Below are 25,458 nucleotides of genomic sequence, written 5' to 3'. Positions count from 1 at the left end.
TGTCACCTGCTCCTGCATGCAATTACTGCACTGGTTGTACAAGGTGGAGATGACCTTCCTACTAAAGGCAGTTCCTAAAAGGGGGATAACACATGCAGCAGATGCTTAAAGCTCACGTTCTCTACTATCTGCAGAGGCCAGTTATCAACCGCAATTATTTCACCATTGCTCCTCATTACTATTTTATTATTTAATCGCATTTATTTCATGTTGCCTGCCTCTTGCCTCAGGACAGTGCTATAGAGTACCACCCTATTTTCTGTCTGGTGGATTGCCACTTTAAATGCATGGCTGGGGTCTGCTGGCCTGCCACTTGACTTCTGGAAGGGGCCATGAGATTAACTTGGGCAAAAGTCTTCCCCTTTTCAACCCCTTTCCTCTGGCTTTTACTTGGGATCCCTAGGCTAGTACTGCCACCCTCCTCTGATGCGAATGCTAGTAGGTGCTGCTTCTGCAGGTGATGCTGCATACCAGCATTTGTTAGATATCCTACTTGCTTCCCTCAAGTGATATCCTTCCTGCAGTGAATACACTGAGCAAAATGTGTTTCTTCCCTCTCTTTAAAATGCCTCCAGATCAGGTATTTCTTCCTTGATCCCCTCTCTACATCCTTGGAGGCTGATACTGGCACTAGAGTTGAGGTAGAAGGTGGACTGTGAGGGAAAATGCCAGGGGTACCACTCGTGCTTTTTACCTGCGCTGCCTGCTTTTCCTGAGGGTTAACACCAATATCATCTCTCTGACTTATCACCTCACTGGAGCCTAGGTCGCTATTAACTAAATTTCCCAAATTCTCTTTGGCTATTAGTTCTTTAGTATCTTCCAATTCAGAGATTCTTCAACAAGATTCTTCCTCAAAGGCTGATTTTAAAATGAGCATGCATGCACCCATATATGCACATATCAGTGCACGAGCAAGGATACGCAAGAATTGTTAATCGTGTGCGCACTTACATGCATACGTTTTAAAATGCACCAACCGCACGAAAGCATACTCCTAATTGTAAGAGCTTACTTGAGCACAGCTAGCATGTATGTGTCTTTGATTGGACCATGTGGCTTTTACACGTATATGCTAGTGAATTTTAAAACATACTTGTGCGAGGCACATACCCAGTTTTCCAGTTAGTCCACCAGTTTGTCCAGTTAATAGTGAGGTCTTTCCGACCCCTCTGGTTCTTCATCATGTAAACTTCCCAGTGGACCTGGACCCCTCACCTTGTCCTATAAGCCCTAAAACTTGAGATCTACATACTTGCTCCTCAACAGGAGCAGCAGTAAAGTTACACGGATATCTAGGGGTACACATGTTGCGAGTTTCATTTTTAAAATTTGAAGTTATGCGCATAAGTCTTGGCCCCGCCCCAGAACTCCAATGCCCCACCCATTTCCTGCTCCCTTATTCCTCACGTGTGCACAGATACATATGCGCATATTTTGCAGCTATTTAAAATCCACATTGTTTGTGTGCAGCCCACATACACACGGATTTGGGTATTTTTGCACGAGAAACACTTTTAAAATCGACCTGTCAGAATCAGTTGATGAAAATACAACCTCAAACATTAGCCAAAGAGTGCATTGCTAGTTTTGGGCATTGCACTTCTGATACCCCCTGCCTTGCTAATGCCAGTCTTGGATGGCCCTCCCACCTTTTCCCTCTGCTCTAAAATAATAGGGAGATGCTAAGCTTCCTTTCTTTCCTGCCATTCTGGACCTAATAATATCCCTCTTCAATTTAGTTGCAGGACTGCCTTTTTTTTTTTTTTTATTGCTGCCCCTGCCAAAGTTGCCAACCCTGGCAACATCCCTTCCACTCCTATTTCTTGACATAATGGAATTTGCTGAAGTGCACTGCCTACTGGGAGTTGGATATAATAAATGATACTGTAACTGTCCCCCCTACTCACAGTACCACTCGCTGTATGGAGAACTGTCTGTCACTCACACACACATACACATAATGCCATGTGCATTAATAGTGATGACTCCACACACAAAATTAACTACTAGACACCGTCAGACAAAAAAGACTAGCAGCCTGATAAGACTCTTCTCACAGGACAAGCAGGATGGTAGTCCTCACATATGGGTGACTTCATCAGGATGGAGCCCAATCACGGAACAATTTTGTCAAAGTTTCTAGAACTTTGACTGGCACCTACTGGGCATGCCCAGCATAGCAATAACCCTGCAGCCAGCAGGGGTCCCCCTTCAGTTTTCTTTTTTCCGCGCAGCAATAGCCACGCAGGTTAAGGAGCTCTTCAGTGATTCCTGACAGGAATTTTTCCTCACAGAACTTTGTTAAAAAATTTCAAAAATTTCTACCCCACAGGGGTCCCCTTATCAATATCTTTACTCCGTGGTCGAACGGTAAGTTTTTTACCCATTTGCGGTCGATTCCCGTCAAGTTCTTCCTTCGCAGCCTAACGGCCATCGACCACACCGTGACTAAATTTTGTCGAGGCCATGGCGTCGAGTTTCCATCCGTGCCCCGACTGTACTCGAACAATGACCCTCACTGACCCTCACATGGTCTGTGTGGTGTGCTTGGGGTCCAGCCATGATATCCTTATTTGCACCAAATGTGCCCAAATGACACCAAAAGGTCGCAAGGCTTAGCTCAATAAGGTAGGACTTCTCTTTCAGCCAAAAACCCCGACTCCATCGATAGCTTCAACGTCGTTTGAACCAGTGCAATCTACGTTGCACCAGCACCTGGAATCCGCTGCTATCCGACCGGCCTTGACAACTCCATGGGTGTCTGACCCCCTCTGTTCCTCCTCAGGAACAACACTGAGGTGAACATTGAGAAAAACATCGACACAGTCATTGTAAAGCTCAGGCCACCAATACGGGAAAGCCCTCAGCATCGCTGTCGTCTGAGCCACCGACAAAGAAGTCCTGTACAGAAAAGGCCTCGTCCTCTTCTGTCTCTGGGTCACCGAGGCGTTCCCCACCTGGACAGGTGCCGGAATCCGTGATTCCACCTTCACCGGTGGACCCTCCGGCTACGCCAGTGCTGCCTTCTACTCCGGAACCGGGTATCTATGCCCCAGGGTTCTGTGAGGAATTGGATCGGATGATCCAAGAGGCCATCAGCAAAGCACTCCAGGGCTTCCAGCCTCCATTAATACCGGTGCCGGTTCCTCCTCCGGCCACCGATCCGAAACCCATGGTGCTTGCACCGCTATTGGCAAGGATGGACAAGTTAATCGGTGCCCTTCCACCGGTGGATCTGAGGGAACCGATGGACCCAATTCCTTCCTCATCGATTCCCTTATCAGAGGAAGAAGAAGAAACACCGCTCTTCATTCCGCCATCAGGAGTGCCACCACCGACACAACCATCGATGTCACCGATTCCAACTGTGCCTCTGATGCCTCCGTTGATGCTCTCGATGCCTCCATGGATGCCTTCGATTCCTCTTCCAAGACCATCGATGCCTAGGCCAGGGCCTTCAGGAATCACACAGTTACTCCCTTCTGAGGAACATTTGGGAGCTGGTGATGACCCTTATAATCCCTGGACTGATGATTCATCCCAGTATTCTGATGATCTACCTTCAGAGCCCTCTCCTCCTGATGAAAGGAAGTGTTCTCCTCCAGAGGACCTGTCCTTTTTAAATTTTGTAAAGGGAATGTCTGAAATGGTCCCATTCCAGCTTCAGACGGAAGAGGACTCTAGACATCAGATGCTGGAGCTTCTACAATTTCTCGATGCTCCTAAGGAAATCATGTCCATCTCTATCCATGACATCCTTTTGGACCTTTTAAAGAGAAATTGGGAACACCCTGGCTCTGTGGCACCTGTTAATCGAAAAGCAGATGCCACCTACCTAGTCCAGTCAGCCCCTGGCTTTCAAAAGACTCATCTAGATCATCACTCAGTGGTTGTAGAGTCAAATTAACCGGATAAGTAGCGATATTCGTCCATAGAACTGATCTAACTTAGCCGGATTTAAGTTATCCAGCTAAGTAGCACCTTGACCGCAGATTTTCAGTGACATATCCATGCCACTGAATATCCCTTGTAACTTAGCCAGATAAGTCATATCTAGCTAAATTACTTTCCCAGCCAGTGCTAAGTATTGCACAAGCTCAGATTTTACAGTGGGAGGATATCAGTGTCGCTTGATCCAGATGGCAAGTATAGCTTTTTAAAAAGATACTGCACCATGATTTGTCCTCTGTATAGTCTCCTTGGCAACTTGTCCTTCCTTTACTTTGAGAAGTCTCTGACAAGGTGGTGAGGTCATACAAGCAAGAGTTAGTTGTTAAGTTACCTACACCTAGATTTCAGTGGGCCAAAGAAATGAATGAGAAACATAAATGAATGAGACAAAGATTTGTTTCATTTGTCAGACCTCTCCATTCTTTTTGGGGGACCACGAAAGAAACACATTTGGGTTAATTCATTATGTTTTGCTTATTCATTTCAAATAAATGAACATCCCTATCAGGAACTATATCACCCTCAAGAATGAGTTTGTATCTACTCAAATATTTTCAAATTGATATACAGCTTGCTCCATAACTATGCCATCATTGACATCTAAGAATGAGAAGGGAGTGAATAATTTGACAGTAACCTATCTTTAAGTTTATAGTATGCAGATGTGTATATACTCTGATATGCATAATAGTTGTGTAATTTGACATTTCTGTAACTGTGAATATAACCAATGTAGTGATATTTGTCACTACTGCATCATCTTTTATATTTTTTTATAAATAAAGATTGACATTATTTAACATGAAAATCTCTTCAAATTTATGCAAGTGTTACAAATAAATTGGCAAGATGTGGTGTTACAAATATAGGTGAATTTTAAAAGCCTGACACGCATCAAAACTGAGAGATACGCTTGCAAGTCGGGCCGAGTATATTTTAAAAAGCACAGAGTATTTGTGTATCTCCCGCTACATGAACAAAATGATTTTTAAAAAAAGGCACGGGGGCATGTGCTGGGCATGGGTGTTTCTGGATTTCTCAATGAAATAAACACGTAAATATGTCCAGAAGCGCAACTTTATTTCTATTATGGATGGGTGTAAGTCATAAGATAAAATCTAGGCATGTCAGCAGGGTTTTTAAGGGTTGGGACTAACAGCGGGTAAAAAGGCTGTTAAACGTCGGGGATCTGGAAGTCTTATCCCTTACCTGGGCGACCTGGGAACGAACTGGGAAATCTGGTAATTGAGTCAGCACATGTGTTTACTAAAATCCCCCCACTTACTCGGTAGCAGTGGCATTTAAATTCACATGCACACACCCACTTAAAATTGCACGCATTCAGCCTATTTTATACTATGCACATGTATATGTGCATATGTTATAAAATTGATGCGAGCCGGTAAACTCACATACATGTGCGCCCATGCGGCTGTTTCAAAGTTACTGTCATAATTTGCAAGACTTGTTACAGAATCTATGCCTGAACTGATGCATGAAACTGTGGGCTCTGAGTAAACCACCTTTTTCAATTTTCTAATTTATATGAGTTCACTTATTTGTATTCGATCCTTTCATTTCTCTACCTTTGTTACAAGCTTGCATACTAACACAAGTCTTAAGCTAGGGGGTCTCAAACTCCAGTTCTCAACAGCCTCAAAGTGGTTGGGTTTTCAGGATATTCCCAATAAATCTGCACGTGATTATATTTGCATGCATACTGCCTCATTTGTATGCAAATCAATCTAATCTATATTTATTTGAGAGATATCCTGAAAACCCAACTGTTTTGCGAACCTCAAGGACTGGCATTTGAAACCCCTAGCTTAAGCAAAGCATACACATTCAAATGTCTAGTCAAATATTTCAACAGTAATGCCAGACTCAAACAGGATAGTTCTCTTCTGTTTTGCACAAATTAATACACTGTTGAATAGGGATCCAGGATTATAAGTGCCAAGAACATTGTTTCTCTTTTGCAGGCAATATTGGATGTTGTAGTGAATCTTCAATTTAGTCTGATTGAAAAGTTGTGGCAAACCTTCTGGCGCTATTCTCCTTCACCTTCAACTGATGGTACCACCATTACTGAATCAAGGTTGGTAAACATGTGCGTTTCCTTTCAGATATTAATATGTTCGGGCTTTTTTGGATGTTAGGTCTGTACCAAAGTTTTAAATCATGTTCTTTAAAAAGGATATCCAAATATTAGAGAGACTGATATAAAAGGGCTACTAGGCCTGATAGTCATAGGATGCTCAACACCTCACATTAGGCACCTAATTTCGGAGCCTATATTCAGCCGACATTTGAAACCTTAAATCTTGGCTGAATAGAGGCACCTAAATTAAATTATAGATGTGTAAACTTGAGATGACTTAAGTTTAGCCACTTTGCACTGAAAATCAGCGCTAACTGGCTAAGTCCTTTCCCACCCAATGAAAAATTACATCACAAGGTTAATGTGCCCCTGAATCCCTATCCAACTTATGAGGTTTAATTCATGTGCTGAAGGGGAAGTCACCAGCCTCTTGCACAGACTCTTTAAAAATGTTGATGGAGAGGGTTGGGGGTGTTGCAAGTTTACTCTGTGTGAGTGTGGAAAAGGAAAACGCAAGAACAGAGACACTTAGGGCTGGAATTACCTGACTTTTCTTCTCCCAACAATATCCTCCATTTCAAAATGCAAAGCGGTATCCCCTAGACTCTTCCTGTCCTGGCAGAACCCACTGTTTAAGAAAATACAAAACCACACTCACACACATTGAGTCAGCAAACAATAAATAGCAGAATAACAGTGCTTATTATTATCATCAAGCTATATTCCAGAAAGCCAAGCAGAATACACAGATATAGCAAAGAATATAGTTGTAATGATAATATAGAAAAAGTATTTATTTTTTATTTAAAATCTTTTCTATACCGTCGCTAAGTTAAATACTATCGCAACGGTTTACATGTAGGCACATATTTAATGTAGGTAAAAGTGTGCTATAGTACATTCTAACAGGTGCCGTCAAAGGTTCGGTTACAATATATCATTACACATAGTCATTTAGCGAAGTAGTTCATGACCAATTGTACCAAGGTACTTACATGAGTAGTTTTATCACACATAGTATTATAGTTATGCTTATTGTGGTGTAAAGTTCATAGAAGCTATCAGAGTAGAAATTGTTTTAGAACCAATGGGGTCGACTTTAAATCCTATGGGGCGGATTTTCAGAGCCCTGCTCGCCTAAATCCGCCCAAAACCGGGCGGATTTAGGCGAGCAGGGCCCTGCGCGCCTAAGAGCCTATTTTACATAGGCCTACCGGCGCGCGCAGAGCCCCGGGACTCGCGTAAGTCCCGGGGTTCTCCGAGGGGGGCGTGTCGGGGGCGTGTCGGGGGCGGGCCCGGTCGTCGCGGCGTTTTGGGGGCGTGTCGGCAGCATTTTGGGGGCGGGTACGGGGGCGTGGCTATGGCCCGGGGCGGTTGGGGGCATGGCCGCACCCTCCGTACCCGCCCCCAGGTCGCGGCCCGGCGCGCAGGAGGCCCGCTCGCGCGCGGGGATTTACTTCTCCCTCCGGGAGGTGTAAATCCCCGGAGAAAGGTAAGGGGGGGGTGTAGACAGGGCCGGGCGGGTGGGTTAGGTAGAGGAAGGGAGGGGAAGGTGAGGGGAGGGCGTTAGAGGATTCCCTCCAAGGCCGCTCCGATTTCGGAGCGGCCTTGGAGGGAATGGGGGTAGGCTGCGCGGCTCGGCGCGCGCCGGCTATACAAAATCGATAGCCTTGCGCGCGCCGATCCAGGTTTTTAGCAGATACGCGCGGCTCCGCGCGTATCTACTAAAATCCAGCATACTTTTGTTTGCGCCTGGAGCGCAAACAAAAGTAGGCCTATTCGCAGAGTCTGAAAATCCGCCCCTATGCGCGCTGGGTACATTTGTGCATGCTACTCAACGCGCGCAGGGGTAGGTTTTTGGGGGTTACATGAGTATATTACGTGCGTAACCCTTTGAAAATTTACCCCAATATTGGGATTGAATCATTGGGATGGTTAGCAGGATTTAATTTATTAATTAACATTTCAACCTCATTTGTTGATACTTCCTCAAAAGTAGACCAAACTGTGTCTTTTGATATTAATTTAATTTCTTGTCACGGTATATTGTCAAGCTCTATTGTTAATTTTTCAATTTTGTTTTTAAAGAATAAGGCCAACTTTTGACTAAGCTCTTTATCGCTCTCATTTGCTGAGGAAGGATCATTTCCCTACTAGAAAGGCCTACAATTAATCATTTTCAGAAAAACCAAACATTACCATCAAACCAGCAGAAAAATGAGGCTCTGTAGTGATTATGGACAAAGAAAATTATATAGAAGTATAGGTAACTTTAAAATAATACATATTACAAAACACTTAACAAGGATCCCACAAAGGAATATATAAAATAACTAAAAAAAAAAAGTAATCAAGATGTCTCCAAAACAGCCACAGTCTCAGCTAGAAAACTTGATATCAATCCACCCCACTGTTGGTACCTTCTATATGCCATCTAAAATCCACGAACTGCAGAACCCTGGCAGGCCAATTATATCTGATATTGGCACATTCACAGAGGAAATATCTGTACTAATATAGGGATTCCTCAAACCCCTAGCAAATAAAAACACAAACAGCTTCATATAAGACAACACAGACTTTCTAAACAGGTTAAATAATATCAAGCAGTTACTGTCTGATACTTTCCTTGTCATAATGGATGTGGGGGTCATTGTAAAGAAACATCCCCTATGTAGAGTTGCATGTTACAAATTCCTAAGGACAACTACTCTGGATCATCAACACACAGCAGAAACTGTTGCAAAACTAATTGAATTAATCCTGTCCCTTAACTTTTTCAGCTTCAATGATGAAATCTGTTTACAGATTGTGGGAAATGCCAGGGGCACCAGAATGGCACCACAGTATGCCAGCCTTTTGCTGTCAGAATTGGAAGAGAGATTCCTGAGTAGTCCCCACAGCAAACCTTTTAGATATGACTGGTATATCAATGACATCTTCACGCTTTGCACGGAAGGAGAATAAAACCTTAAGCAGTTTTAAATCTCCTTCAATGCATTCCATTACAAAATCAGACTCAAGATGGAAAGAATTAACTTTTCAGACACTATAGTCTCAACCAACAATGGGCACCTACAAACATCTATATACAGAAAACCAACTGAAAGATGCAGCTACCATTTCCATTTTTCACACACAAAATAGTCCATTATACACAGTCAGGCTTCATGATACCACTGTATTTGTTCTGGCTCAAGGAACAGAAATAAACATCTCTAAGATCTAACTGAGTCATGAAAACAAAAGGGCTATCACCCCAAAAACATCATTAAGAATATTACATCTTCACTCAAAACACCCAGGGAAAACCATGGAGAAGGTACCACTTGTAGTAACATACAAGTCAGAGCTAGAAAACCTAAGAAAAATCATGAGAGATACAACCACTACTACTGGAGGATGAATAACTGAAATAAATATTCCTTGCCCCCTCCCCCCCCCCCCCCCCCCCCCCACACACAATTCTAGCCTTCTGGCAAGTACCTAACATGAAATAAAAATGTATAAGGACTAAGCACCAAACAGAAACCCAAATAGAAGAAAGAAGCACAAAACCCAGCAAGACACCATGAAGCAAGTTGTACCAACAAATTTCACAGGACCCAATAGCCACCCATGTGGTAAAGATTCAAAATAAAAGTTTCAGATTCATGCATTTTTATGAATATTGTGTACATGATACAATGCAAAAAGAATATGAAGTAGGGTGCTACATTGGTGAAGCAAGACAAAAATTAAAGTAAAGAATCAGTCTTCATAGACATAACAAAACCAAATGACAGCTCAGTAGGTGATTATTGGTCTGTTAGCTTTTTGTAGGATCATAGGTGAGTTCTTATTCTGTTCCATTTTAGTCAGCTTGAGGGCAATATTCAGAAAAACAGTAAATGAACAAAGTATTCAGTTGGATAGGTAGTTAGGGATATTCAGTGGGATAAATATCCCGCTGAATATACTCTCCTAAATTTATCCAGGCAATGTTACCCAGATAACTTTCAAATCTAGCCAGCTACATTTGAAAGTTATTCAAGTATGTATACCTGGATAACTTATAACTTAACCGGTTATATTGAAACAGAACCAATTAAAAAAAAAAAAGTCAAGGTTTATGAATTTGCAGGCCTGATTGCCCTCCACCCTACTGGGAAAAAAAACAAACCCACAAGTGAAGGTCCTTGTGCCTGAATCTGTCCCTCCCATGGCATCCCAAGCCCTGAAATGGGGGGAAAATGTAACAGACCTATCACCCAAGGAGCCTTCCCTCCCCGACATATATATACATAAAACTGGAAAATTAATGTGGCCTTCAGGCTCCATCCTCAGACCCACCCTCCCCCCTTCCCCTGCAACCTTCCCACCCCAGCTGTCACCCATGCCACCTGGGGTGTTGTAGGACTGCAGCACCCACAAATTGCTGTTTAAAATCCTTTCTTCAAGAAAGGAATTTAACTGGAGGTCTTATGGATTCAACTGGAGGAGTTTTCTATCTAGAGTGAGGTCAAGGTCTTAGATCCCTTCTTTTGTCCAGCACAAAAATAGCTTGAATGTCTTCTACGTCTTTCAGGATCAGCCCTAAAAGCCAACTCTGTTAGGGTTCATTGAGTACAATTTGTGCTGATTATTAGCTTGTAAAAGCAATGGTATAGCCAGAACTGATTTCTTGGAGGGGCCCAAGGTTAACATGGGTGGGCAGTATCCATACAAGTCTGAATCCTACTAGTACTCTTATCAATAAATAATGTCTTAGCATGTGCGCCGCTGGCAAAAATGGATCTTTGATTTCATATGGCGCAGACGCCCGCCACGTCTAGCACATCAGGTGTTATATCGACCAAAGCTGCAGGGGGGATTGGGGGTTCCCAACCTCCTTTGGTACTATAGAGCAGCCCAGCTGAGGGCCTTAATGGATATTCACCGTAATACAGAAATTAAGCAATGGGTGGCCATCGAACAAGCAATTCTGGGTCCAATGGCACTACGTGCTATATTTTGGCAACCGCGGAACTCCTGGTGGGCAATTCAGGACCTCACATGGTCTCTACGGGTTACCCTGAATATTTGGAAGCAGAGTAGTAAGCAATTAGTGGGGGGTTTTCAATATTTTTATCAGTCATCCCTTCTGTATAACAGGCAGGCTCCTCAACCTGCTGTATGAAAGAAAGTGGGTGTAACTACAGTAGGACAGTTGATGTCCCAAGGGTCTATCCTCTCCATGCAGGGACTGATGGATACTTCCTCCTTTAATCCGAACGATTTCTTAGCATATGCCCAAGTAGTTCACTTTATCCGGGAACTACAGCGCACCAAGGTGTTGCGACCAAGTCGCTCATTGTTTGAAGCTTTGATACAATACAGTGACAGAATAAAAGGGCCCATTTCTAAAATTTATCATGCTTTCTTCCCGGATAAGCAGGAAGCTAGCACATTTAAAAAACACTGGGACATGGATTTAGGAGAACAACTAAGTACTCAGACATGGGAGGCCATTTTATACTGTGCTAGGAAATGTTCGATTTCAGCGGGGTTGCGTGAACACTGTTATAAAATGATATATAGATGGTATTTTACCCCAGATAAGATTCATAGGATATATCCGGCTGCGTCAGATTTGTGCTGGCGCAGCTGTGGAAATAGGGGAACGTATTTTCATATATGGTGGACATGTCCCAAAATACAGCCCTTTTGGGAGTCTCTGTTCACCTGGTTAAGTGCCCTGCTTCAAGTACCTATTCCGGCCTCTGCTATTGCGGCTTTGCTGCATGTGTATCCCGAGGTTATACAAATATCCCAGCAGTGCTTCTGTTCTCATGTCTTTATCGCTGCTCGTACGTTGATAGCAGCTAAGTGGAAAACAGCTCAAGTGCCACAGTTGCTGGAGGTCATTGATAAACTCCATACATACTACAGGCTAGCTTCCCTAACAGCCGCCAAATATGGGAGAATGCCTTCAATGATGAAGGCTTGGAAACCGTTATTAGAATATATAGAACAGATGTAAATCTTTTTAGGGCTAGGAGATGGGGACCGGGGGAAAAGTGATGACCTTTAACCATAAAGAATGAGGCTGTTCTTTTCTGCCTTCTAAGGTAGCTCCTTAGACTTTTGTTAAGCATTGGGTATGATGTTTTGTTATCATTGCTCTGATTGTTCTGTTATTAATGCGGAATGTATTATTGCACTTCATCATTATTTATAGACTCATAGCTGGGAAGCTATAGCTCCTCTAAGATGGTGAGGGTGGGGTGGGTGGGGGAAGGTGGGGAAGTATTCGGTTTACATATTAATATTGCAATGTCATTGAGATATTACCTGAAAAATTTCAATAAAAGTATTAATTTAAAAAAAAATAATGTCTTAGCATGTACCCGACAATGGATGTCTAAATAGCGTGCAATATCTGTCATGCATCCTGAGTGACACTTTTAACTCAGTTATTTCAAGCCCTTACCAACACTAAACCATATACACACTTATGGAAACAATTCAGTAAAATGTAAAGGTGTTTCAAGAAACAATACCCCACAACTTAATTTAAAGCTGACCAAACACAAGTGTATTATAAAGACAACCATCTTAACACACATCACGATATCCTGCAAAGTATTCCAAAATTTCACCTGGTGTTATGACAAAAGAATTATTATAATTTAGCATATATCCTTCAACTCCAGACAGAATAGCATTACTTCTTTCTTTAAATTCTAATATTAATAAAAAGAATAAATATTTCAAAACAGCTGACAAATAGAAAATCCAATAATTTAAAACTCAGACCATTTTTTTTAATTTTCCCAAGTATCAACATAATATTTCAAAACAACACACATCAAATAACACCTAATAATTAAAACTAATAAGGATTAGAAAATTCCCCAGCTCTCTCTACCTGAGAACTCTCTCAGGCTTACATACAAGCTCACTGACTCATAATTCTCTTTCAGGCTCATATATATGCTTTTTCATACACACATATGCCCTCTCTCACATTCACACATGCTCACTGCTGTACAACATAAATACTCCTTTGTACAGATTGGAAAAAAAGAGCAAGCTGAACATCTAGAAATCCTGACATAGAAACTACATGCTAGCAAAACACTTCATCCCACATGCATAACACAATCAGACCCTCACCAAAAACAGAATTGACCATAAACTAAAAAGAGAATCAAGGAGAAAAATGCTGAACTGGAAACCCAAAAAGCCAGACTCTTCCTGCAATATAACACCAAAGAAATAAAATGAATTGCCTTTTTCCCTGTACTGAAAAAACTAGAAATATTGAGTTGCACATTTCCTAAAATGACACACAGAAAATCAAATTATTTCCACTTCCCATAGTATTCACTCTCCTACTCCTTCCAGTCTCCAGCAGTCTTTATCCCCAGCCCCCTCCCCTTTCAGCAAGACTCATATTCATTGCATTAATGCAAAAACAGAAACATCATTCCTCATAAAATAAAATCAAGAAATATAAATCAATCATAATAGTAAATCATACTAATAAAAATATTTCAAAACAAATGAATAGAATACCTAATAAAAAGAATAAGGATAAAAAAAATTTTTAAACATTTCCAAAAAATCAATTAAATATTTCAAAGCAGCAGACTAATCAAATAATACCCAATAATTAAAACTAATAAGGATAAAAAAAATTCACCTACTGCATTCCTGGGAACATTTGACTTCCAGTAACCCTGAGATTGTCATGGATTAGTGAAATGCACACGCAAACTTTCACTGCTTTCTCATATATATATATATATATATATATATATATATATATATATATATGTGTGTGACATGAGAATGTCACTCTTCTTCACTCTCTTATCCCTCATGTCCCCTTTCCCTCCCTCTCACGCACTCTGTCATTCATCCCTTGCCCTGTCCCTCAGTCACTGAACCCCCTTCCCCCACTCTCACCCCTTCCCCCTCTCTCACTCACCCCTTCCTCCAAATGCCTCCCCTCCCCCCTTCCCTACAGGTCATTCAAACCCCCTTCCCTCACTCTAACCTCCCTTCCCTCTCAGTCACTCACTCCCCCCCCTTCCCTCTCAGTCATGTACCACCCAGTCCCCTTTCCATCCCTAATTCTCACCCCCTCACCTTTTCCCAAGGTGGTCTTCCTTTCTGCCAACTAGGTGCAAGAAACCCGCTGGAAGGAACCACTAGTCATCGAGTGCTGCTACACAGGGGCCCCTAATCACTAATGGAAGGTAGAACCCTGCCAGCACGTCACAACCTAGCGCTGCCGTGTGGAGACTTTGATCACTGGCAGGTGGTAGGGAGATGGTAGGGAACATTGACAGAGCAGCACAACACGGCACCTACTACCTGTGGCTATTAAAAAAAAAAAAAAGTGAAGACCTGATTGCATGCTACCTTTTAGCTCAGCACATTATTGGCCCATCCCTTAATCCATCCCTGCTCCATTCCCAATTAGGTGAGCCTGAGCTCAAACAGTGTAGGCCATGGCCCACCCATAGCTACACTACTGTATAGAAGGTAACTCAATTTTTGTGCAGCCTTTACTTATCAGATCCTTGGAGGACTTGCTTCAATTGAAGTTTTCCATAGGACATGAATGCAATTTGTATCTATCCCATGAAAGTCCCTTTTAGTCTTTATACTCATATGTACTCAAGTATCTAATCGGGAAAGTTGCATTTTTGGTGACAGTCATTTCAGCCCATAGTCAATGTGGTCCAGTCCCTAGTGACTTATCCACATTATACCAGATTTTGTTTTAATAGGGTGGTGCTCGACAGAAATCCAACGTTCCTGCCTAAGTGTGTGTCAGAATTCTACCTTAATCCAACATTTTTCTGTAGACCACATCTTCATAAAGGTGAGAAAGGTTCCTCATTATTTGGATTAAAAGATATCTATTGCTTTCTACCTGAAGCAAACTCAAGCCCTAAGAAAGCCCATGCAGCATTTTATTTCTTTTGACCCTAAAAGAAACATAGAAATGGGAGATAAAAAAAAAATATGGTCTTGCTAGTTTGCAAATCTACACCAATTAGTCAACTGTATGATCTCTACCAATCCATCAGAGAGCCCCTCTGTTTATCCCATGCTTTTGTGAATTCAGATATTGTCTTTGTCTCCACCAACTCCATTGAAAGGCTGTTCCATATATCCACCACCATCTCTGTAAAGACATATTTCCTTAGATTACTCCTGAATCTACCCCTTTCACCTTCTTCCAATGAGTCCGCATTCCAAACTCTCCTTACCATTGATACCTTGAAGGTATTTAAATGTCTCTATCATATTTGCTTTTCGTCTAGAGTATACATGTTTAGATGTTTGTCTGTCCCCATATTCCTTAGAATGAAGATTATTGACCATAGTAGCCACCTAATCTTTTGAAAATGCAGAATTGTACACAGTATTCCAAATGAGGTCTCACGTGGGTCTTATATGGGGCAATGCCATCTCCCTTTTTTTTTTTTTTTTTGCTGACCATTCCTCTCCCTATGCACCCAATCAACTTTCTGGCTTTTGCTGTTACCTTATATACCTTTTTGGCCACCTTAAGGTAATCAGATACGATCACCAGATTCCACTCTTGATTCATGCTTAGAAGAATTTCAGCAGCCTAAATGCATGACTCTGCATTTTTTTATCATTAAATCATAGCTGCCAGACTCTAGACCATTCCTCAAGCTTCAATAGAACCCTCCTCATGATTTCCACAACTTCCTGAGTATTTACCCTGTTGTAGAGTTTGGTATTATCCACAAGAAGACAGACCTTTCTTGATAGTCCTTCTGCAGTATAACTTACAAAAATGTTGAAAAGAACTGGTCCAAGGACTGATCCATGCAGCACACCACTAGTAATGCACCTCTCCTTGGGGTGAACTCTACCACTGTCCTTTTTCTTCTCCTTCTTAACTGGTTTCTAACCCAGGGCACTCTGTATATAAGCCATCTATGCGGAACCGTGTCAAAGGCCTTAATGAAATTCAAGTACTGTGCATCTAGCACTTTCCCCTGATCCAACTCTCTAGTCACCCAGAGAAATTATCAGATTTGTCTGACAAGACCTACCTCTTTTACAACCATGTTGTCTCTGATCTTGTAATCCATTGCATTCCAGAAACTGCACTATATTTTATTTAAGCAGCAATACATAAGAACATAAGAGGTGCCATGCTGGATCAGACCAAGATCCATCAAGCCCTGCATCCTGTCTCTGAAAGTGGCCCATCTCAAAAAGTAGATCAAATTTCTTGTTGCTCACTCCCAGCAATAAGTGCTGAATTTCCTGCAGTAACATAGTTGATAACTGTTTATGGACTTTTCCTCCAGAAACCAGTCCAAAACCTTTAAAACCCCTGCTATGTGTGTTGCTGTGACTACATCCTCCAGCAGCAAATTCCATTCATTTACTTACCCCAGAGATCAGACTATTTGGCCTGTAATTCCCAGCTTCCTCCTTACTTCTGAATTTATGAAGAGGAACTGCATCTTCCTGTCATCCAGAACTACTCCTGATTCAAATAAAGCATTGAAAAGGTAAGCCAGTGGAGCTATCAGAGCTTCTCTAAGTTGCCTTAAAACTTTGGATATATCCTGTCTGGTCCCATTGCTTTATCTATTTTTTGTTTAACTAGCTCCTCACAAACATGGTCTTCTGAAATCATTGCAATTTGCCTCACTTCCTTCCTCAGTGAACCCCAAATGGAAATATTTATTAAGCAATTCTGTTTTTCATTGTCTGCATATTCCTCCTCTTCACCTCTGAGCCTCCTATAACATATAAAAAAAAATCTTTTACCACATTTGCTACTTTTTCTTCCATTTGCATCTTTGATCTTTCTCAGCTTCTTTTTGCTTTTCCAGAAATTTTTGCCTGTTTTCCTCTTTCTGCAGTCTCTTATAGTTTATGAAAGCTAACCTTTTTTTTTCCTGCACTTTCAACTACTACTTTTAAAAAAAAACATAGCAACATTTTTGCCTTTATTTTCTATTCTAACAAAAATGTTAACGCCCCTTACAATATCTCCTTGTAGTTTTGCCCACTGCTCTTCTGCTTCCCCTAGATTTTCCCTTCCAGTTAATGACTCTCAAGTACTTCTCCGTTTTCATAAAGTTAGTTTTCCTGAAAACTAGGGCTCTCACTTTTGAGTAAATCTTCCCAGCTTGTCTTCTAGTATCAAACTATACCTTCCGGTGATTACTGGATTCCAAATAATCATACACCATGGCATCAGAAACACTCTCTCATCGGTAAGCACCAGGTCCAGGATTACCCCCCTCCTGGGTGGGCCCATTATCAGAGAATCTAAGAACTCTCTGCTTCAAAGCCTAGATATTCCAGTCAGTATCCAGCAGATTGAAATCACCTAGCAATAGCACCTCCCCTTTCATAGCAATTTTGTGAATTTCCTCCAATAAATCTCTCTCCATTTCTTCTGCCTGTAATGGAGGTCTGTATATCACACCAGTATTGAGATGTTCCATTCCTCTTTCTAGATTATCCCACAGTGCTTCCTCCTTACCTCGTAAGCACTGCAGTTCTGTTGCTTTGCTATATTTTATATATAAGTCCATTCCTCCTGCCTTTCTTCCAACTCTGTCATTCCTGAATTGATTGCAGTTTGGTATAACAATATCCCAGTTACGGTTTTCCATGTCCCACATCTTTGTGACAGCCACTATATCAAAGTCAGCCTCTTCCATGACTGCTACTCGATTCCAGACTTTATTTCCCATTCTATGAGAATTAGTGTGCATATGTTTCCAGATATTGCTTTTTTTTCTCATTTCTCTATAAGTTTTTGAATATTCACTTTCCTGAGTACTTTTACCTTAGAGCTTTCTTCACCCATTCCTGATGATCCTAATTTAAAGCTCTCCTGGGAGTTCTTGTGAGAAAATGAGTACCATTTCTCACTGTACTTGAATCCAGTGAGCAACTTTACGATTTCTAATTGAATAGTATGATCTTAGAAAGACATTTCAAGACTCATAATATTAGGACCATGAAAGCGATGGTCACCTGCCTAAGGTCGCTTTCATTGAGGGGATTTGCAAGGCTGTGATGTGGCATTCAGTCTACACATGCACATCCTATTTCTTTCTAGACACAGTCTCCTGGTGAGATAATAAGTTTGGACGGTTCCAATTTTCACCGTCTCTTTGAGGGAATAGAATCCAATTTCATCTTTCCTAGGGCCCATTTTATAATTTCAGATTCTCTTCCCTGTTTAACATTAGATAATAGTAAAAGATTTTTCCCAAACTATTTTTCCCATTTGTTGCTGTTGTTGAAGACAACCTTTGACTAGGAAGTCTCATGTGTGATTTGGTGAACTGCTGGTCTTGGAGAAAGCAAAGTTCCTTACTTGTAACAGGTGTTTTCTGAAGACAGCAGATTAATAGTCACACAAACTCTTTCCTCCCCTTCAGAGTTGTTCTCTCCCAGTCAAAACTGTTATATAAGCCATGATAGTACAAGAACTGCTATGCATGAACAGTGAAAAATCTGAATGTATCTGTTTGGTGCTGTGCACAGTCACATGACCCACTCATATAAATGGTGATCTTGGGTGATTTAGGAGATCTCACTACCCATTGTTGGGGCAATTTTCAGCACTGCTCGCATGGTTGCAAAATCTATGTCTACTTTTACCCATGGAATTTGCGCCAGTTCTTAAAGATTCTGTTTGAAATTTGCCTAGAGAAAAAGTGCCCACACTGATTTGCCCCTGCTTTTTATGTCAGGCATGTTTCCATGGGAAATACATATTGCTTATGTATTTGTACCTTATCTGTGTATTTATTGCCTAGGTAAATGTACATGCATTCTTGATCTGCACATGTACTTTTTTACAGGGAAATGGTGGACACTTTACAGACAGTAAACTTACCCAGATAAATTGGATCTTTGAGAATTGCCTGTACTTTATAAAAGCCTATTGAAGAAAGACAATCAATTCTTATTATACATATAGACAGTCTTACAGTACTAAATTGTGCTTTATCTGAGCTTTGAAGAAAAGATTTTCATTTGTGACATGAGATGAAACAGTCATTGTAATTTATATGTTATACATTTTGTGTAGAAATGATTAGTTTTTATTCTCATATATTTATGCATATACTGCTGTACCTATATCTTTCTTTCATATATTACAGCAATTTGAGCGAAATAGAAAGTCGACTGCCAACTGCAAAACTGATATCTCTGTGCAAAAATGAATCTGTCCTGAAATGGATGTGCAACTGTGACCATGTGATGTACCAAGTTTTGGTGGAGATTCTCATCCCTGATGTCCTAAGACCTATTCCTAGTAAGTTAAACTAAGATAACGTCTTGCAGAAATACATTTGTTGATTTTTGCTTTTTGTCATGGCAGGTTATAGAGAGAATTGAGTGACCCTATAAATATCTGCATGCACTAATGTCTTCTAGCTCTTCCCCCAATCCTCATCACCGCTAAGACTCATTACAGTGTAAAGTTGTCCATTTCAATGTCATTCTTAGTATTTCAATTACTCCAATATTGACTGGGTAAGTATAACATCAGGACATGCTTGATAGGTAAAGTTCCTGGAGGGAATAAATGACTGTTCCCTTTAGCAATTCAGGAAACAATGAGAAAGGGAGCTATTTTTGCTCTAATTCTTACTGGAATGCCGGATTTGGTAAGAGAGGTAACTATGGTGGGGCCACTTGGAAATAGTGATCATAACAATCAACTTTGAACTAATGACTGGAAGGGGGACAAAATGTGAATCTATAGCTCTTACACTAAACTTTCAAGAAGGAAACTTTGATAGGCCGAGGAAAATAGAAAAAAAAATAAAAGGTGCAACTGCAAAGGTGAAGAGCTCTTAAAAAAAAGAGCTAATTAAAATCATCCATTATACCTGAAGACTGTAGGGTGGCCAATGTACTGTAACCCTGATATTTAAAAAGGGCTCCAGGGGTGATCTGGGAAACTATAGATCAATGAGCTTGACTTCAGTGCCTGGAAAAATAGTAGAAACTATTCTAAAGAACAAAATCACAGGACATATAGATAGACATAGTTTAATGGGACACAGCCAGCATGGATTTACCCAAATGAAGTCTTGCCTCACAAATCTGCTACATTTTTTGAAGGGGTTAATAAACAAATGGATAAAGGTGAACCAGTAGATATAGTGCATTTCAATTTTTAGAAGGCATTTTAGAAAGTCCCTCATGAGAGACTTCTAAGAAAACTAAAAAAGTCATAGGATAGGAGGTGATGTCCTTTTATGGATTGCAAACTGGTTAAAAGACAGGAATCCGAGAGTAGGATTAAATGGTCAATTCTCAGTGGAAAAAGGTAAACTGTGAAGTGCCTCAGGGATCTGTACTTGCACCAGTGCTTTTCAATATATTTATAAAAGATTTAGCAAGGTATATGACAAGTGAAGTTAAATCCCAAGCAGATTCTGATAAATTGCAGGAGGACCTTACGAAACAGGAAAATTGGGTGTCCAAATGGCAGATGAAATTTAATGTGGACAAGTGCAAGGTGATGCATAAAGGGAAAAATAACCCATGCTATATTTACACGATGTTAGGTTCCATATTAGGAGTTTCCACCCAGGAAAGAGATCTAGGTGTCATAGTGGATTATACTTTGAAATCGTTGGCTCAGTGTACTGTGGCTTTCAAAAAAGCAAACAGAAAGTTGGGAATTATTAGGAAGGGAATGGTGAATAAAACAGGGCCAGATTTTAAAAATCTACGCCCGATTTTATAACATGCACACACAACCGCACGCATGTTATAAAATCCAGGGTCGGCGCGCGCAAGGGGGTGCACAATTGTGCAACTTGTGCACGCTGAGCCATGCAGCTTTCCACCCCATAATGTCATAATGCCTCTGTATCACTCCATGGTGAGACTGATCCTTGAATGCTGTGTGCAGTTTTGGTCGTTGCATCTGAGAAGAGATATAGTTGCACTGGAGAAGGTGCAGAGAAGAGCAACCAAAATGATAAAGAGGATGGAACGGTTCCCCCTGTGAGGAAAGGTTAAAGAAGTTAGGGCTGTTCAGTTTGGAGAAGAGATGGCTGAGCTCTATAAAATCATGAGAGGACTAGAATGGGCAAATGTGAATTAGCTATTTACTCTTTCAGATAATAGAAGGACTAGGGGCACTCCATCAAGTTAGCGAGTAGCACATTTAAAAGAAATCGTACAAAATTCTTTTTCACTCAATGCACAATTCTGCTCTGGAATTCGGATGCGGTTAAGGCAGTTAGTGTAGCTGGGTTTAAAAAAGGTTTGGATAAGTTCCTGGAAGAGAAGTCCATAAACAGTTATTAATCAACTTGACTTAGCAAATAGCCATTACTTTTACTGGCATTAATAGTATGGGATCTATGTAATGTTTGGGTATGTGCCAGGTACTTATAACCTGGATTGGCTACTGTTGGAAACAGGATGCTGGGCTTGAAGGATCCTTGGTCTAACTCAGTATGGCAGCTTCTTATGTTCTTATGAACAGAAAGAAAAAGTAGCCTGAGCATCCCATCAATTAGAAAAGATGGTAGCTTTATTGCATACCCAAAGAATGCATCATTCTCTATACATAGTGGAATCACTAGTCACATGTGTGTAATGATATAGCACTTGACGCCAATTGGATGCTTTCTTCAAAGGGTTTGCAAAACATTTGTGAGCACATGCAATAGGTCCTGGGTTTCCACGATCTTGCAGCATGCCCTAGTTTGCTTGTTTTTTCTGCTAGTCAGACTTTCCTAAAGTGGCAACTACTGCTGATCTTGAGAGCATTTTTCATTGGAATTTTCAGCTTCTTCAGCTGCAGCATGCCGGGAGACTTTGATTTTTAGTTATCAAGATTTATTTTAATGAACAAAAATGGGAGGAAATCTTGGGGAAAAAAGTGAATAACTTTTTTTCCCATTATTTCCTCCCTTTTTTTTCATTATAATAAATTCTGACAAATTCTCAGGGAAAATAAAATGAAAACTGAAAACAAAAATTACGTACCTCAAACTCTTTCTGACCCTTCTAGTTTCCCTAGTCAAGTTTGCAGCAATTCAAACTTTATTTTTCATTGAATCCTTTCAGTGAGCCCATATACCTTGGCATTGGTCCTTGTGACAGACCATCTGGCCAAATCTTTGTTCTTAGGATTTTCTTTAACTGAGATCAAATTTCTTGTTTCAACTTTGTGTTGATGATTTTTTTATGATATATCTGAAATATAGACTAGCACTTCAAGTTTTATCCCAGGTGCAAACACAAGAGTTCACCACAGATCATTACCAAGTCTGCTTTAAATATTTGAAAAGGGAAAATGATTCAGTTCTTTGTAGCATCTGCTGTAGCTGCTCACCAAGGACAGTTTCTTAGCATTCGGACAGGTGGATCTGGAACAAGTGGGTTATGGACCTCTACCAGCAGATGGAGACGGAGCAAAGCTGACATCACGGCATATATCTCACTGCACTGACATCAGCCTGCCAGTATTCTTTGTCTCCAGCAGATGGTGGATGTGTATCTCCCTACTGGGGATTGCTTAAAAAGGTTTTCAAGGAAAAAAGAAAGAGATTTATTATGGGTCCCTCCCTTAGTTGACAATTCCTGAGGTGATATCTTTGGATTCCTCCTTCAGATGAGTACCTTGGTCTGGTAGCTGGTCTTTTCAGCTGGCGTGGACTTAGCTGTTAAAAAAAAAAAAAGCATCTTTAAGGCAAGTAGTTGCAGGAAGCCAAGTGCGATGGTGATTGTCCTTGCCCTCTGCCTCTGCAGTCTGAGACAAAACTTGTATTAAGCCGGGACAGACTGAGCTCAGGTAAAGAGTTATTAAAAAAAAAAAAAAGAAAGAAAGGGAAGGAGGGAAGTGTAGGGATTCCTCTCCCTCCAGTCTCTGTGCTCAGCACTGATCCAACATTCATTCCCACCTCCAGGGAGCTTGGGGGCCTAGTTTTTGCAGTGTAAATACAGCTGGACGCAATCTTCTCAGGTGCTTGTTAAAGTACTGATAGACAGATGGTGCCTATAGCTAAGAAGCCTAAGCGCCTTTCCCTCTGTGCTGCTTGTCATATTCTGGCATCTCAGTCTAGCGTGTCAGTGTTGTTTGGAGGCTCAGGTGGAATTGCCTTCATCTGATTTTACTAAGCCTGGTTCTTCCCAGCCTAATGCAGGAATGGAAAAAGAGCTGCCAGAGGGGGTCACCTCACTTTGGAGCTCCCCTAACTGGTTCGTTACCAGGGAAAGGTAATTCAGTGGGCATAGGACAGATACCTCCTGGTTTTGGCATGGATCCATCTCCCTTTTCTTGGGTAGAATTTTTTCAAGGACTTGTAGTGTTTTCTTCAGGCACAGTCCTCGGCCCTGGCCAATCTTAACAGGTCAGGGTCACCGGCAGTGAAATCCCTCATGCCTAGTACTGCGGGTAAGTGTCAAAGTATGCCTAGACCTGCTGCTGGTCTTCCCAGTAGGGACCCAGATGGCACAGATGATGAAGCCAATCCTTACTCCCTGGAGGATGGGGAAATTCTTCTGGAATTGGAGCAGTATAGATCTATGTTGCGCTTCTTTCATAGAGATACGTTTCCGGCTCTGATTTCCTAGATATTGCAGATGATGGGGGTACCGGGGGATGAATCCATGTCTGAACCAAAGAAAGGTTCCATTTTGATTTCTTTGTGTAAAGCCTCATGTTTCTTCCCTATTATGGAGACCATTCAAGAATTGATTGATCTTGAGTGGGTGCCCCGGAAGCTAATTTCAAAGGGGGATGAACCTTGGAAGGACTGTTCCCCCTGGATTCAACCTAGAGAGAGCAATTGTGCTTTCTGAAAGTGGATGCACTTGTATGTGCCGATACCAAGCGGATGATTATCCCCAGAGAAGGGGGAACGGATTTGAAGGATGCACAAGATAGGAGAATTGAGGCCATCCTCAAGCAGGCCTTTGAAGCAATGGCAATGAATTTGCAGATAGCTTCTTGTTGTTCCCTGGTGGTTCACTCTTCTTTACTTCTCTCTCAGGAGGGTCAATGAATCTGGTGTGAATTCCAGGGCAGTGATGGAACCAGCAGTCGCCCTTTTGGCAGAACGGGCTGCGATTTGATCCACACTTCGGCCAGAGGGGTAGCTTCCAGAATAGCAGCCAGGTGTCAGTTATGGCTGAGAAATTGGTCGGCCGATGCAACCTCAAAGTCTAACCTTATGAAGTTGCCCTTTAAAGGCTCGTTCTTATTTGGGAGTGAGCTGGAGAAAATGGCCGATAAGTGGGGTGAATCCCAGGTTCCTCGGTTACCAGAGGTTAAGAAACAGATGCCACACTCCTTCAGCATGAGAAGTTGTACTAGGGGATCTAAATGTTTTCGACCCTATAGAGGAGTGGCCTTTCAGAGGGCTTAACCTTTGGGTAAGTCTCACGTCTTTCATCCCAGGCAACCCAGGCTCAGGTAGTGCCATCCCCTGAGCCTCCGAATGAAGGTGTGCTGACCCTCCCCCAGGATCAGGAGATAGGGGGCTGCCTCTCTCTTTTTTATCGGAAGTGGGTTGAAATCACGTCAGACCAATGGCTTCTGGAGGTGACCAGAGATGGCTATGCGCTGGAGTTTTGCAGTATTCCTAGAGACATGTTCATGGTGTCTCCCTGCAATTCTCCTCAGAAGAGACAGGCAGTGGAGTTACATTGGCAAGACTTTTCAATCTGTGCTGTGCTTCTATTGCCCATGTCACAAGAAAATATGGGCCGCTATTCCATTTATTTTGTTGTGCCCAAGAAGGAGAACTCTTTTCACCCCATCCTAGCTTTCAAGGGTATCAACGGTCATTTGCATGTGACTCAGTTTCACATGGATATCTTGTACATTGTGATAGTGGCAGTACAGTCGGGGGAGTTTCTGATGTCTCTGGATTTGTCCGAGGCATACCTGCATATTTCCATCCAGCTAGAACATCAACTATTTCTGTATTTTGTGTTTTTCGGGTGGCGTCATCAGTTTCAAGTGATACCTATTGGTTTGGCCACCGCGCCCAGAACATTTTCCAAGGTTATGGTGGTGGTAACAGCAGAATTGAGAAAGAAGGGGATTCTGGTACATCCATACTTAGACGACTGGCTGATTTGGATCAAGAGTCTGGAAGAGAGCCTCTGTGTCTCACGCAAGGTGTATCTTCTTGTTGCCTGAGCTAGATTGGGTGGTGAACCTGGCCAAGAGCAATCTTCAGCCATCACAGACGCTAGAGTATCTCAGTGTTCGGTTCGACATGAAGCAGGCAGGGTGTTCCTGATGGAGGGCTGTATTCAGAAGCTGATGGCACAGGTGCGTCTATTGACGAACACAATATGCCTGTCAGTGTGGTCTTATCTACAGGTGCTCGGACTGATGACAGTGACCCTGGAGGTGGTGC

General features: G+C 41.7%; 1 protein-coding gene across 3 annotated transcripts in view; it reads left to right on the top strand.

The window, feature by feature from the left end:
* Positions 1–25,458, top strand: part of RFX3 (regulatory factor X3) — a 703,712-nt gene that overhangs the window by 549,017 nt on the left and 129,237 nt on the right. For all 3 annotated transcript variants that reach the window (XM_029613424.1, XM_029613416.1, XM_029613406.1), the window contains 2 exons: positions 5,937–6,052; positions 19,216–19,370. In XM_029613424.1, the coding sequence (XP_029469284.1) occupies positions 5,937–6,052; positions 19,216–19,370 (271 nt within the window). The remainder of the gene's footprint in view (positions 1–5,936; positions 6,053–19,215; positions 19,371–25,458) is intronic.

The sequence above is a fragment of the Rhinatrema bivittatum genome, chromosome 1 (genome assembly GCF_901001135.1).
Source record: "Rhinatrema bivittatum chromosome 1, aRhiBiv1.1, whole genome shotgun sequence".
Classification (NCBI taxonomy): domain Eukaryota; kingdom Metazoa; phylum Chordata; class Amphibia; order Gymnophiona; family Rhinatrematidae; genus Rhinatrema; species Rhinatrema bivittatum.
Note: the sequence above shows the minus strand (reverse complement) of the source record. Positions and strands in the feature narration are given on the sequence as shown.